Source organism: Schistocerca gregaria, chromosome 2 (assembly GCF_023897955.1).
Source record: "Schistocerca gregaria isolate iqSchGreg1 chromosome 2, iqSchGreg1.2, whole genome shotgun sequence".
Lineage (NCBI taxonomy): Eukaryota > Metazoa > Arthropoda > Insecta > Orthoptera > Acrididae > Schistocerca > Schistocerca gregaria.
The window spans coordinates 389,116,249-389,132,769 of record NC_064921.1 but is presented as its reverse complement, the minus strand read 5'-3'; the positions used below and the strand labels follow the sequence as shown (position 1 = coordinate 389,132,769).

The window sequence follows — 16,521 nt, the reverse complement described above, 5'->3', positions numbered from 1 at the left end:
GTGACATGCGTACGCGGACGGAACCCTGGGCGAAAAGCTAGTACACAGTAAAAGGCTTACAATTAAGGGCGTTTGCCTACACTTGAGCGTGTCTTTTTTCTAAGTTTATGTGAGGGAGTTAGTCGTGAGCCAGGGTGGAACCTGCTGTGCCGATCGCAGACTGCGTGCCCCGCCAGCTGTGGCGGGCGACGCGGCCGCCGAGCGAGCAGTGCTCGCCGCTGCCCCCGCGCGACCCCCGTGACGTCACGAGCGGGTGCCCCGCTCCGGCATAAAGCGTGGCGGCGCGCAGTGCGGCCGCAGACATGGACGCGGGCGCTGCAGCCGCCGACACCGCCGCGGGCCGCCCGGCGCCGCCGCAGCCGCCGCTGCTGCTGCGACTGCTGCTGGCCGCGCTGCTCCTCTCTGGTGAGTCGAGGCCGCGGCGCCGTTTACAGGCACGCGGTCACAGTCGGCGTCTGGATAAAAAATTCCGGACAAGTGCGAGTAGAATTCGGGCTCCTCGGTTTCCGTACAAACGTACCTGCATATACGCATCTTTCATGCATCCCGAGAATCGCGAATCTCGACGATTTTTGCCTGTTATAGATATCGATACTGACCAGAGATACGTCTGTTACTAAGAAAAAAGCGTCTTAACAAACGGAGAGACAGACAGTCAAAAAACAAATGACAAAAAATTATTTTTTTCGCGCGATGCAATTACAAATTTCGGTTTCTTTCCTTTGTTTGTACTGTAAATCATTACCTTTTTGCCAAATTTCATGTTTCTAGCTCAATAGACAGTATCATGTAGATTTTGATGAGTGAGTTTGGTAGTACACTACTGGCCATTCAAATTGCTACACCACGAAGATGACGTGCTACAGACGCGAAATTTAACCGACAGGAAGAAGATGCTGTGATATGCAACTGATTAGCTTTTCAGAGCATTCACATGAGGCTGGCACCGGTGGCGACACCTATAACGTGCTGACATGAGGAAAATGTCCCCCCCCCCCCAACCCATATTTCTCATACACAAACTGCAGTTGACCGGCGTTACCTAGTGAAACGTTGTTGTGATGCCTCGTGTAAGAAGGAGAAAAGCGTACCATCACGTTTCCGACTTTGATAAAGGTCGGATTGTAGCCTATTGCGATTGCGGCTTATCGTATCGCGACATTGCTGTTCGCATTGGTCGAGATCCAATGACTGTTAGCAGAATATGGAATCGGTGTGTTCATGAGGGTAATACGGAACGCCATGCTGGATCCCAAAGGCCTCGCATCACTAGCAGTCGAGATGACAGGCATCTTTCCACATGGCTGTAACGGATCGTCCAGTCACGTCTCGATCCCTGAGTCAACAGATAGGGACGTATGCGACACAACAACCATCTGCACGAACAGTTCGACGACGTTTACAGCAGCATGGACTATCAGCTCGGAGACCATGGCTGCGGTTACCCTTGACGCTGCATCACAAACAGGAGCGCCTGCGATGGTGTATTCAACGACGAACCTGGCTGCGCGAATGCCAAATGTCATTTTTTCTGATGAATCCAGGTTCTGTTTACAGCATCTTGATGGTCGCATCCGTGTTTTGCGACATGGCGGTGAATGCACATTGGAAGTGTGTATTCGTCATCGCCATAGTGGCGCATCACCCGGCGTGATGGTATGGCGTGCCGGTTACACGTCTCGGTCACCTCTCGTTCGCATTGACGGGACGGACGTTACATTTCAGATGTGTTACGACCCGTGGCTCTACCCTCCCTGCGAAACCCTACATTTCAGCAGGATAACGCGCGACCGCATGTTGCACGCCCTGTACGAGCCTTTCTGGATACAGAAAATCTGCAACTGCTGCCCTGCCAGCACATTCTCCAGATCTCTCACCAATTCAAAACGTCACAATACGCCAGTCACTACTCTTGATGAACTGTGGTATCGTGTTGAAGCTGCATAGGCAGCTGTACCTGTACACGCCATCCAAGCTCTGTTTGAGCCAATGCCCAGGGGTATCAAGGCTGTTATAACGGCCAGAGGTGATTGTTCTGGGTACTGTTTTCTCAGGATCTATGCACCCAAATTGTGTGAAAATGGAATCACATGTCAGTTCTATGATAATATATTTGTCCAATGAATAAATGAATACCTGTTTATCATGTGCATTTCTACTTGGTCTAGCAATTTTAATGACCAGTAGTGTATAAGATACGTGGCATGCTCTGACAAGCCAAAACATTATGAGTGTTTCCCACCGCGAGGTTGGATGTCGCCTGGTGGCGTTGCTGGAACGTGGCACGGCCAAGAAAGTATGTAAGCGGGTCGAAGGCGGACGGGAAATCATTTTTGCGACGATACGGGTCCCAGATGTGGAAATTTACTGACGTAAGGGGCATTGACAAAGGTGATATTATTATTAGCACCCAGACCTGTGAAGGAGTATCTCTAAAACGGCGTCACTGGTCGAATGTTCACGTGCTTCTGTAATAAGCATCTACGGAAAGTGGTAGGACGTCAGTGAAACTGCCACTGGACAATAAGTGGTCGGATGCCCACGACTCTCCACAGAGGGTGGGATTTGGAGGCTCGCATGCCCTGTAAAGCAGGTTCGGTGGTGATGTGTCGCGTCTCCGTCGAAAGAGCACAATGCCGGTGCACGCACTAGTGCTTCGAAGCACACGGTTCGTTGTTGAACATGGGGCTCCGCAGCAGGCAACCGCTACGTGTTCACATGTTGGCCCAACGACGTCGTCAGTTACGATTGCAACGGCCAAGGGACCGTCGAGGTTGGGCCGTGAACTAATGGAAACGTGAAACTTCCTGGCAGATTAAAACTGTGTGCCCGACCGAGACTCGAAATCGGGACCTTTGCCTTTCGCGGGTAAGTGCTCTACCATCTGAGCTACCGAAGCACGACTCACGCCCGGTACTCACAGCTTTACTTCTGCCAGTATCCGTCTCCTACCTTCCAAACTTTACAGAAGCTCTCCTGCGAACCTTGCAGAACTAGCACTCCTGAAAGAAAGGATATAGCGGACACATAGCTTAGCCACAGCCTGGGGGATGTTTCCAGAATGCTCGAGAAAGGCTAAGGTCCCGAGTTCGAGTCTCGGTCGGGCACACAGTTTTAATCTGCCAGGAAGTTTCATATCAGCGCACACTCCGCTGCAGAGTGAAAATCTCATTCTTCAAGAAATCTCTATTTGCCATTGACACTTCCACCCTTAATTCTGGTAATTCTGGTAATGGAAACGTATCGCCTCTTCTTTTTACTACGCCAGGCCCACGGTCATTTCCACAAAAGTCATCATCCACGCGAACGGCTGTTCGAAATGCTCATCGCGCCAAGGACGGAGGCTGGTGGGAGCAGTGTTACGGTGCGGGAGGCATTCTGCTGCGCTCGCCTGGGACCCGTGGTAGTAATCGAAGACACGCTGGCAGCCGTGGACCATCTGCACCCCTTCACGCCTGATGTCTTCTCTGCCGACGGTGTCATCTTCCAACAGGATAATTGGACGTGTCTCAGCGCCTGAAGCGTGCTGCAGTGATTAGCGAGGATGACACCCGTCATCCACATGACTTTCCCGCTCAATTTTGTCTGACAAGGCAGGATTGAGATCGCGCCAATTTCAGTACCTTTCTGTTAACTCTCCAGCAGTTAGCTCCAACCATTGTTCGCTTTCACTTCCGAAAGATACATTGTTTTTGAAACATTATTATAGTCTGGAGGACATCAGTCATCCGCGCGAGCTCTGCTGCCACAATCTGAAACAAAGTAAGTCTGTGTTACTTTATTGCTTTCCTACATTCAATCGATCTTTCATGTGCGTAAATTGAAACTCACTGCAGTTACCTTTCGTGTTACCTAGTATTCTCTTTACTCTTAGATTGTGGAAGAAATGTCAAAAGCAAAGAAAACCTCGGACAGAGTTTAGTAGAGAATGGTGAAATGAGCTGAGTGATGAAGATGCTCACAGTGATAGCGCTGACTCAGAGCTGTCATGATTCAGGAACAGAACAGGATGTGTCAGAGAATGATGAATATGAGTCACAGGAAGAAGTAACTCAAGAGTATGCATTTCTTTTAGGGAAAGATGGAATAACTAAACGGAGGAAAAATAAATATCCTACGATCGTTAGAATCAGTTCTTGTAATATTATTACGCATTTGCCTGGACCAAATAATCAAGCTTGTATAAAAAAGACAAAAATAGAAATTCTGAATTTGTTCTTGGATGAAAACATAATAAGCATTATCGCAACATACACTAATATATCAATCAGTGAAGTTCGCGGTAACTTCTCTAGGGAAAGGGATGCTAAAGAAAAAGATGCGATAGAGATCAGAGCTTTCATTGGTTTATTATATCTGTGTGGATCTTTGAGATATTCTAGGAAGAGTATATCGAAATTGTGCGATAAATCAAAGGGAAACTGACTTAAATCATGTTATTTATGCATAAGTGAAAACCGATTGCGGTTTCTGTTGAGATGTCTTAGGTTCGATAATATCGGTGATAGAGGTGTTCGTAGAGAGACTGACAAGTTGGCTCCTATCAGGGAGGTACTTGAACCTTTTACAAACAATTTACAAAAATGTGTTTCACCTAGTGAATGTCTTACTGTTGACGAACAGCTTTTGGCATTTAGAGGAAACTGCCCATTCCATTCATGCAAAGCAGTAAACTATGGGTTAAAAGTGTTTGCTTTGGTTGATCTAAAAACATCTTACACTTTGAATTTAGAACCGTACGTCAGTAAGCAACCAGAGGGACCACGCAATGCCAGTAATTCAGGTGACGATATTGTTCTTGGAATGGTCTAACTGTTTCAAACGTTAGAATATATCATGCTGTGTACGAATATTAAATGTATTGTATTTAGATTTAATAAAAAATCCTAAAATCAGCCATAAAATCGTTCAAAGTATACAAATAAACCGCTTGCTTTGTGGATGACACCTATCATTCCCGCGAGTGACCATGTAACGAATTTTCGCGCGGGTAACTGAGGGTTAAAGAATCATATTTTACTCACGTTGATGTCTTGGCCACCAAATTCGCTTGATGTGGATCCAATGGAACGCATTAGGTTCGCTATTAGGCGCCATCACCACGTACACAAATCAGCGGCCCGCTGTTTAAGGATATTACATGAGATGTGCGTGGACATATGGTGCGTCATACCTCCACAAACATACCATTAAACTATCGAATCCATGATACGCAGAATCGGTGACGTATTGCGTTCCAAAGATGGACGAACAAGTTACTAAGCAGTGGTCCTAATGTTTTGGTTCGTCAGTGTAAATGGCCGTATGCTTTAGTTTCATAACTTAAATTTTGTACGCCGACAAGAGATCGTAGACCTTAGTACGCGGCATAAATTTAAAGTGAGGAAAAAAGTTCTTAAGGGTCGGATAGACAGATAGACAAACGGAAGGACAGCAAAGAGATCTCGAACTTCAAAAAAAGCTGATAACAAGCAGTACTAACCGCGTGATTGGCTGGACTGCCACATCGTCGAAGCGCGCAGTACGAAACTCAGCTTGCTTCATTTATAGACGACCATTTGCAAACAATAGATGTGAGTAAACTCGTAGACTCCATCTTCTTAGATTTCCGTAAGGCATTCGGTCCTGTGCCATATCGCGACCACTAATCAAGATACGACTGTAGCGAGTATCATAGCACATCCGTCATTGGCTCCAGAAATATTTGACTAACAGAAATCAGTACGGTATACTGGACGGCGAATCATCCACACGAAATAAATCAGTATCGGGTGTGTCCAAAGAAGGTGTAATAGGGCTTCCGCTATTCCAAATATACGTAAAGGACTTATTGAACAGGATCAGCAGTACTGTAAGACTGTTCGCTGACGATACTGTTGTGTACAGGGAAGTATCGTCACTGGACGATCGTCAGGAGTTGCAGAAAGGCGTGCACAAAATTTCGACTTGGTTCAATGAATGGCTGCTCTCCTTAAATGTGGATAAATGTAAGGTAACGCCTATAAGAAATAGAAAGGACCAGATATTATCTGATTACAAGATTAATAGTGAGCGTATTGAGCAGGTTACAACTTGCGAGTATTTAGTGGTAATACTAAAAAGAAGTATGAAATAGGACGACCACGTAAAGAATCAACGTTAGGAAAGGCGAATGGAAGACTTAGATTTGCTGGAAGAGTTCTGCAAAATGCTATGCTTCTTGAAAGCACTCCCTACCCAATAACACTCGACCGTCTTAAGATTTAAAAATAAGTATGCAAGGTAATTCGATTTGAATTCGATTTTGAATTTAAATGTTGAAGTAAACCTTAATAGTTCATAACACTTTTTGGCCTGAAAGCTGCTATGGCGTATTTTATTTTCATGGGTAAAATGATCGTTCAAAAATTAATCTCGGATTAAATTTCATATTCATCTTTCAGCGATGTTCTCCGCAGAAAAATGCCGCGTTGTTTACCGATGGACGGCTTGAAATTAATACGAATGGAAACATTTAGTTGGTTCTTAATTGACGTTTATCTTTCTACGCGCCTTGGTCGACTTTGGTAGCATATCCGCACAAAATTAAGTTAAAATTCAAGCAAAGTCACATTTTTCAACATAATAGGAGACCACATTCATAAAAAGTTTTACATTTATACACCAAACAACGCCAGCACAAAGACTAACGGCTATGCAAAGAACTAGGGAACTCCCTCTATCAAATGCGCAATAAAACTGTGATACAGCACACTTTTTACAAGTATTTATAAATTACGGTTAAGTACTAGAACCTTAGAGATACCGTGTCATTTAGATTATTTTTGTTACATTCAGTTTCTACACAGAAAACAATTTAATTCCTATACATGTTTTGTTGTGTAGAAAAATCAAAGAACTAAAACAGTGGCAAGAGTTGTTTTAAGCACTTACAATTGTACGTTCGGAAATTCCGGAAAGGGGTATGAATTTTCGTTCGCATATTTCATTTATTTGATTTTACTTTAAATAAAAATGTTTTTAGAGAAGTCAACTACATGTTCATAGCGAAAAGTTACATATTTATCTAATGCCTAATAAATTGTGGAGTTGTACGACTTAAATAAAATCTCATGACAGCGCAAGATTTGATGACATTACCTATGACCTAAACAAATTAAATAATGCAAAGTTTCAGTGTTTTTGCCGTGTATTTATCTTCAAAATTACCTCCTCTCTCATACTTCTCCATTTGACATTAATAGGATGACCAAATTTGTGGAATATTATTTTTACGTGTTGTGACTGACAAGGATGTTATCATTAACTATAAACAGTAAATAAAATTATTGTTGGTGTATATGCTCCAATGTATCATGCACTTCATCGAAAGTCATGTATTGCACCTAACAAAACTGAAACTTTATCAAACACTTCAGAACCAGAGGTGATATCGATGCTCTCCATTTAGTAAACTATACTAAACATTGTTACATTTCTTGTAAAGGAAAACCCGTATAACAAGCTAGTGCGACCAATTGTAGAAGATTGTTCCAGCGGTCGGAGTCCTTAGCAAGTAGGAACAAAAACGAATTTGGAATGAATTCAGAGACGTGCTGATGTGATCGTTACAGGATGATACAGCTCATATAAGTTTAGCAGAAATTCTCGCGAAACTGAAATGAGGGTACTTGGAAGAAATACAACGTAGGCCTCTCTAAACCCTGTTGGGCAAACATTTAAAGACCCTGTATTCACATACGATTGAACTACCATTATGCTGCCAACCATCGTATATCTTGCGCAGGGATCGTGAGAACAAAGTGAGGGAGATCCAGAGGCATATAGGCAGTCATTTCTCGCTCGTTCAGTGCACAAATGGAACAAGAAATAAAATCGATAACAATAAAACGATGTGCGCTCCAGTATGCATCGTACCGTGGCGACTTTCGGGACATGCAGGGCGAGTCAGCTGTACCTACCTATGGTTTTAAGCAACCTGCAACGGCTACAAAAAGCACCCGTGAGACTTTCGTATTCTCTCGTTCACTAGCCGCAAACTACTACAGAAAAATAAGCAAGATAGGTTTTTTAAGAAATTTAACTTAGTTATATTTTGTGCAGGGATATGTTAGTGCTGGAGGCCATGGTTTTCGAGTTACTCAAGAAGAAAAGCGTGTTTGAAGGTCACTTTTTTCTTGAACAACTCGAATAGTTTGCACGTAGCGAGTGAGAGAATAAGAGAATCTCGCACGTGGTTTTTGAGCAGCTCAGCACCAACCAACCTGTGTAGCGGTTGGCAGCTGTAGCGGTTTTTAGATGTACCCTTCTCATCGCTTTGCTATGATCGCATACGAAGTCAGTTTGAGTGCAGTCTAATTATCGGAATTTCGTCACATTCATCGTTATATACCAAATACATGGCTTTTTGCTGTGTAGTAAATAACTTTGTTGTTAGTTCGATGTCAGTGGTTTTGGTAAGCCACCACCAAATTTTGTTGTTTGCTGTAAATCCGACGGATGGTGATTCAATGCGCAGTACATGATTCTGCTGACAGTTTAATGCTGCACTTCTGACAGAAGTGGACTATACTTTGTAATTTACTGTAAATCCCAGAAATTAAGTTTCCGTGTGTACCCTTTGATTTCTGTCCATTCTGAGTCTTCACACTTTGCTGTACGCCTGCAGTATTCTGATATATTGCAGTAAATAGTACAAATATCGTAAACACAATACAATACGAAGCGTGAAACACAAACAAATCTGAGAAATAGTGGAACAAACGGAAATATTAAATACCAAGCGCACTGCGAGGTAGAGTTGCCAAGTTTCATAGTTACATCAGTGCGTTAACCATGCAGTAAACTAAAAAAAGAAAACAACAGGATGCGTCTCGCATTATTGGTGAGACACCATCAGTGATGACAGGATTAGCTCCTTTTTACATGTTTTGAAAGCAATTTGTTTCTCGTATTGTTTCTAGGAGAGGCTGAGCTCGAGAAAAGCATGATATCACTTTATATCACTTTCCCTATGGGCTGTTATCGGTTTTTAGAGCCCCATTTTCCATTAACTGCATACGCTTTCTGTATGCACTTTCCTCTATATTTTCTAAAACTTTGTGCTGTAGGTAACTTTACACAAATTTAATCAAGGTTACAAAAGTACGAGTTAAAATTATGGCAGAGTTAAAATTATTCCAGAGATATCAATAGTGTACGCGCTAGCGTTCTTACAAGCAGAGCTCCAAACGTCCATCAACAATTCTACTTTTCCTCGGCAGTACTACTCGCTAGCGTATATTTCACCTTATACGTAGCATAACGCAAGCGAACGCATATTTGACTGTATTAGTCACTGGCTAAATGTGCTCTGATTTTTCACTGTTTTGCGATAATAGTCTCAAACATCTTTTCACACGTGATTCTCAAGTTAGATTGCTCGTTTAGTCTGGATTCTAAACAGAATAATTTCTCAGTGGCTTTGCACACTAAACTAGATCTTCAGTCCTGCTTCTCAAACCTGTGAAATTTCGGCAGAATTAGTATTTCTTCAGTTTCTTCAATGTAGCACAAGAATTCAACCCGTTAGCACAGTTACCCACATAAGTATCGCGTCCGTCCCTCTGTATTTTGGTCGCCGCCTTGCTCAACTGCAACATTTTGCAAAACATTTCTGTCACTTTTCTTTGGAGTATCTGTCACCAGTTCTCCGCTGGCATTAACAATTAGCCGTAGCGCTCATCAACGAAGACATTTCCGCGATTAATTTTTATTCTTACATCGCTTATGACAAGTTGCATTTCTTTCATCCGAAGCTTTGGTGTTAAGTGATAATGTGTTCAAGTTCGTTGCTGTCACAGCCAATACTACAATCTGCTTCATCTATTAATAATTTCATAGAAATGTAGTCTCTTTCTAAGAGTTGTTGCACAATTGAAGCTATTTTCCCAATAAATGACACGCTGACAGTCATCTCAACTACACAAAAAGATACGAGATATAGAATTTAAATTCCAGCCACTGAAAACACGCAATGTTTAAATAACTTTATTGTCCATGATAATGACGGGTTTCGAATTGACACATTATTTTCAGGTGGCTGTACATCTATGAAATCAGTTTGAATTTACAGACATGTCTTGTAACATTTTGTTATCATAGTGCCGTACAGTGAAAAATTATGTTTCGTAATTAAAGTTGGAAATGAAAATGAAGGTTAATGCTGCTCACAAGAAAATACATTACAGTACATCTGTGAATGCGCATACATTATAACCGTCTTCGGCTTTGCGACTCTCTCTGTTAATATGTAACACAGACAGGCACTAGGTTTAAGCGAATCATTTATTATAACATTTCCCTGCTTTGTGAACACGATCACAAAATACTTCGGTTTAAATATTAATCAGATACCGTCTTGTATAAGAAATTAATATCACGACTCAAAAGAGTCGGCGCGTGAGCAATACAATGATGAATCAGTGCCCGGCGGGGTGGCCAATCGGTTCTAGGCGCTTCAGTCTGGAACCGCGCGACCGCTACGGTCGCAGGTTCGAATCCTGTATCGGGCATGGATGTGTGTGATGTCCTTAGGTTAGTTAGGTTTAAGTAGTTCTAAGTTGCAGGGGACTGATGACCTCAGATGTTAAGTCCCACAGTGCTCAGAGCCATTTGAACCATTTTTTGATGAATCAGTGCAAAGTGCTCACAGTGTTAACTCGAGGTGTTTCTGATACAGGTAGATTAAGAAGACAATACAACCCATGAAACATGGGTTTTTAAACTGCGCCTTGTGCAAAACACAATGCGTTTCTTTTTCTATTTACACAATCACGTTTTGACACGTATTTGTCATCTTGCATGTATCTCCATTTATCACTGTAAAAATATAAATGTTTATAGCTGTTTTTTATTTTAGGTCTACAGGTGTATCTTTCATTTTATTGTGACTGCTCATCTGGAAATACACTAATTGCGAAAGTGAAATTGTACAAGTCGACTTGTTTATATGTCTTTTTGTGGTTCGATAGTATGCGATTTGCAAAGTAGTCGAAAGAAAGTGTTTAGAGAGACATTAATTTGAAATACTTTTTCGAGAGGGCTGCTGTTTAATGTCCTGTACTTAAACTTTCCATTCTTCTGCGTAGCTTTGGTGTGTTTTTTCTTTTTTTCCTTTTTCTATTGTGATTACGTGCACTAATTTCACGTTTCCACGCGTCACTCTTGTCTGTCGTCACATATTTTCTTAGATAAAAACGTTATTTCTACAACTTTGGCGTGTGTTTTCTCTTCTCTTCTAATTATATACACTTTCTTTGATACCAGTTTGACATGTTGTCACGCATAATATTTGGGACGGCACTTACGTCGTCATACACTTCGAGAGACGCTATGTTGTTGTAGCCGCTCATTTGTTCATGGTTTTTCTCCTGTCCAGTGTGACTCTAGTGGTGTGTGTGTGTGTGTGTGTGTGTGTGTGTGTGTATGAGAGAGAGAGAAAGAGAGCAAGAGAGGGAGAGGCGGGTGTTTTTGGATAATCCACAGTGTACCGTATCTCCATACCACAAGTCAAAATGGTAATAGCACCACCACCTAGACAGAAATACACATTCCCTTTCAGCAACATTGGTAGCTTAGTTCCGAAAACTGCGCTCAGTTTGCGCAGAGCATCCCTCATAAGTTTCATTCTCCTGTTTATTTCTTTTCTTGTCCGCACAGTCGCGGTCTTCAACAGCTCTAGACACAAAGACCTATCAGCTTCGAGTTATATGGCTTAATTTGTTCTCTCTTATTTTCAATATGTAAATTATACTTGACTTTAGTCTTATTGTGTTTTCAAGTCTACTGTCAAATTTGCTTTATAAGTAAAAAGTTCTCGGGCTCCCAGATCCATCAAGCAGTTTAAATGCCACGAACTTTCCACCAAGCACCACTTCGCCATTGTCAGGTGCAATGACAATGGCCAAAGAGGACTTGGTTGAAAGCCGGCGGCATTTTAGCCACTTGACGCGGCTGAAAGCTCGAGAACTTTTTATTGAACGTAACCGCCGCGACACAGCAGTTCTACTCTGTTCTATTCATCTGTTGTTGACGTTTATCTGCGCTAGCGGCAATCAATTCACAGTCATTAGCAGAACGAGAGCAGGGCACACATTTTCCAGTTAGGCGTATGCCTTTTTTCTCCCAGATAAAGTGTCTGAAAACTTCCTACATGGCCGTTGAGAATTGTTCCGGTAATATGCAATTCCGATGCCTGATTATTCTCTCAGTATTGAATTTCCCTCTACCGTGATCAGTTCTCGGGGTATCTGTAACATCATCGTATATTCTCCGTATTACACCACTGTAAGTTGAATCAATACAGGGGATGTACTCGTCACAAATTCTGCTTAATTATCATTATTGATCTCCATATTTGCGATTCGCCCAAAGAAGAGCCTTCGACTTCACACCGAATCAACAAATGCTGGCGTCTTTTTAGCGTGACTGCCTTTAGAGAACAGATGACATAAATAACAGTAGTGTATGGATGCAGAACACAATACCAGACAAAAAGAGTAATTCAGAAGATAAGGTCGGATGCCGATCTAACCTCGTACATGTACGCATCATCGGTTGGTATCTAAATGATTACAGCATCAGTTCTCTGTGACACGTGGAGCAGCCACTCAATATTAGTGTCGTTACCAGACCTGGTAGAGTAGGTATATAAGATGCCCGAACACTGACAGATGTTCAATGATCACTGTGAGGTACATGGAGATGCCGCATACTCGTTTGAGGCAGCGTTATCAGCAACTGACAGAGTTTGAAAGGGGCCTCATGGTGGGTCACTGCTTTGTAGGCTGATCGAGTCGTGCAACATCTAGGTTTGTGGGGCATTACGATGGGACAGTGGTCCAATGTTGGACTGCACCGATACCTGAGGGAAGGCATACTCATCGTGAAGTTTCCAATCAACCAAGTCTGTCCACCACAAACGAGGATCAACGTACTGTGCACTAAGTACGTGAAAGAAGACGAAGATTTATCGTCAGATGAGTATGGGATAATATCGGCAGCAGCAGGAAACTATATAACAGGAGAAGCATTCATTATGAATAGGAAGGTAGGGCTGAAAGTGAGTTGCTGTGAATGGTTCAGTGATAGGGTTATTCTCATCAGAATCGACAGCAATAGTTCAGCTATACATGCCGATGTCGCAGGCAGAAGACGAAGAGACAGGGAAAGTATATAAGGATACTGAAGGGGTAATTCAGTACGTAAAGGGAGATGAAAATCTAGTAGGCATGTGGGATTCGAATGCGGCTCTAGGGAAAAGAGCAGAAGGTTACAGGAGAATATGGGCTTGGTAATAGAAATGAGAGGAGAGAAAGACTAACTGAGCTCTGCAATAAATTTTGTATGGTAATAGCAAATACTCTGTTCAAGAATTGCAAGAGGAGGAATGATACTTGGAAAAGGCGGAACATTCAAGAAGATTTCAGTTAGATTACGTTATGGTCAGACAGAGATTCCAAAATCAGATATTGGGTTGTAAGGCGTAGCCAGGGGCAAATATGGACACATATCACAATTTAGTAGCGACGAAGTGTAGGCTGAAGTTTAAAAGACTAGTTACGAAGAATGAATGCACAAAGAAGTGGGGTACAGAAGTACTAAGGAATGAAGTGATAAGCTTGAAGTTCTCTGAGGCTTTAGATACTGCGATAATGAACAGCTCAGTAGGCAGTTCAGCTGAAGAGGAATGGACATCTCTAAAAAGGGCAACACATAAGTTGGAGAGGAAAACGTAGGTACAAGGAAATGAACAGAAGAAATACTTCAGTTGATCGACGAAATAAAGAAGTAAAAAATGTTCAGGGAAATTCAGGAATACAGAAATAAGTCGCTTAGGGATGAAATAAATCGGAAGTGTAGAGAAGCTGCATGGAAAATGCAAAGAAATTGAGAAAGAAATGATTGGCGGGAGGACTTATGAACATATAAAAAGTCAAAACAACCTTGGGTGATATTAAATGCAAGGGTGGTAACGTTAAGAGTGCAGTGGTAATTCCGCTGTTAAATGCAAAGGAGAGAGCTGATAGGTGGAAAGAGTACACCGGAGGCCTCTATGAGGGGGTGGAATTATCTGATGACGTGACAGCTGAGGGAACAGGAGTCGATAGGGAAGAGTTTGGGGATTCAGAACAAGTATCAGAATGTGGAAGAGGTTTATAAGACTTAAAATCAAATAGGGCAGAAGGGATCCATAACATTCCATCAGAATTTCTAAAATCGTTGTGTGAAGTGGCAACAATCCACATTGGTGTGTAGAGTGTATGAGACTGACACTATTCCATCAGACTCTCGGAAAAACGTCATCCACACAATTCCCAAGATTACAAGAGCCAACGAGTGTGAGTATTATCGCAGAATCACCTTAACAGCTCATGCACACAAGTCTCAGAATAAATACAGAAGAATGGAAAAGAAATTGAGAATCTATTATATAACGATCAGTTTGGCTTTGGAAAAGGTAAAGGCACCAGACAGGCAGTTATGACGTTGCGGTTGATAATGGAAGCAAGACTGAAGAAAAATCAAGTCACGTTCATAGGATTTGCGACCTGCAAAAAGCGTTTGACAAGGTTAAATGGTGCAAGATGTTCAAAATTCTGAGAAAAATAGGGGTAAACTATAGGATAAGATGGATAATATACAATATGAACAAGAGCCAAGAGGGAGTAATACCACCAAGAACGAAGTGCACGGATTAAGAAGGGTGTAAGACAGGGATGTAGTTTTTCGCCTCCACTGTTCAATCCGTACATCGAAGAGGCAGTGATGGAAATAAATGAAAGGTTCGGGAGTGGGATTGAAATTTAAGGCGAAGGAATAACAGTGATGCGATTCACTGATGCTGTTGCTATCCTGAGTAAAAGTGAAGAAGAATTATATAATCTGCTGAATGTAATGAACAGTCTAATGAGTACAGAGTATGGAATGGTTCAAATGGTTGTAAGCACTATGCGACTTAACATCTGAGGTCATCAGTTCTCTAGACTTAGAACTACTTAAACCTAACTAACCTAAGGACATCATACACATCCATGCCCGAGGCAGGATTCAGAGTATGGACTGAGAGTAAATCGCAGAAAGATGAAACTAATGAGAAGTAGCAGAGATAGCAGAGATGAAAACAGTGAGAAACTTAACATCATAATTAGTGGTCACGAAGTAGGTGAATTTAAGGAGTTCTGCTACCTAGGCACAAAATAAACCATGACGTCATAAAAATAGACTAGCACTGGAAAAAGGGCATTCCTTGCTAAGAGATGTCTACTAGTATCAAATATAGGTCTTAATTTGACGAAGAAATTTCTGAGAATATATGTGTGTAGCACAGCATTTTATGGCAGTGAGACAAAGACTGTGGGGAAACTGGAAAAGGACAGAATAGAAGCCATTTGAGGTGTGTTGGTACAGAAGAATCTTGAAAATTAGGTGGGCTGATAAAGTAAAGAGTGAGGAAGTACTCCATCAAACAAGTATATGAGTAACACTGACAAGGAGAAGGTACGGGATGATAGGACATCTGTTAAGACATCATGGATTAATTTCCATGGTACTTGAGAGAGCTTTAGAGGGTTGAAACTGTATAGGAGGACAGAGATTGGGACACATTCAGCAAATAATTGAGGATCTAGCTTGCAGGTGCTGCTCTGAGATGAAAAGATTGGCATAGGAGTGGGATTCGTGGCGGGCCGCACCGAACCAGTAAAAAGCCTGATGAGTCGAAAAAAGCTCTTCGCATCTGGGCCTGCCACCTGAAAACCATTAATGGACTTCTTACAACATACGGTGTCATCCCGTTGGGCACCAGTAGCAGCCGGACTAAGTATTTACCGTCACATGCGTTAACTACCATTAACACTACAACGCAAACAGCTACATCTGGAGTGGTACCGTAAAGCATGGTCTGCTAATGAATGTTGGCTCATTGTGTTAGTGATGAATAACCTTTCTGCACCATCACGGATGACCATCGTCGGTGAGTACATCGGCGAACTTGGAAGGGCTCCCATTCTTCCCATGTTATGGAGAGACATAGCGATACGTGTATACTGCGCTAGCCATCAAGCAGTGTGTGGCGGAGGGCGCAAATCGCGCCAAAGTCATATTCTCCTCTCCCCCCTCAACCCCCTCTGTTCCACTCGTGGATTGCGCGAGGGAAAAAGGACTGTCTGAACGCCTCAGTACACACTGGTCATGGTGTGGACAGTCAACAGATATGACGTCAGGTCACGGCTGGCAGTGGTTCAGAGAAGTCTGACGGCACAGCGGTACGTCACTGGCAGCCTGCATACTCATGCGACTTATAACTGCCCATGTCGTGTTGTGCCGACTCCACTGCAGCTTGATGGATTTTTGTTTTATATGCCCGACTTCTAATTTCACCACTCAAGTCACCAAACAGCAGAACGGAACACAAACAACTTGTTTTAACAACCGAACAACGCAATGACGTTACATTACGACAATGTCCGACAAATGAACATCTCTTTGGCTTTATCTTCT

At 42.4% G+C, this 16,521-nt stretch overlaps 1 protein-coding gene across 1 annotated transcript in view; it reads left to right on the top strand.

Annotated features, from left to right (window-relative positions):
• The first annotated feature begins 292 nt into the window (after window positions 1-292).
• Window positions 293-16,521, top strand: part of LOC126321085 (limbic system-associated membrane protein-like) — a 220,713-nt gene continuing 204,484 nt past the window's right edge. Inside the window, exon 1 of the mRNA XM_049994146.1 lies at window positions 293-405. Within this exon, the coding sequence (XP_049850103.1) occupies window positions 303-405 (103 nt within the window). The 5' untranslated portion in view covers window positions 293-302. The remainder of the gene's footprint in view (window positions 406-16,521) is intronic.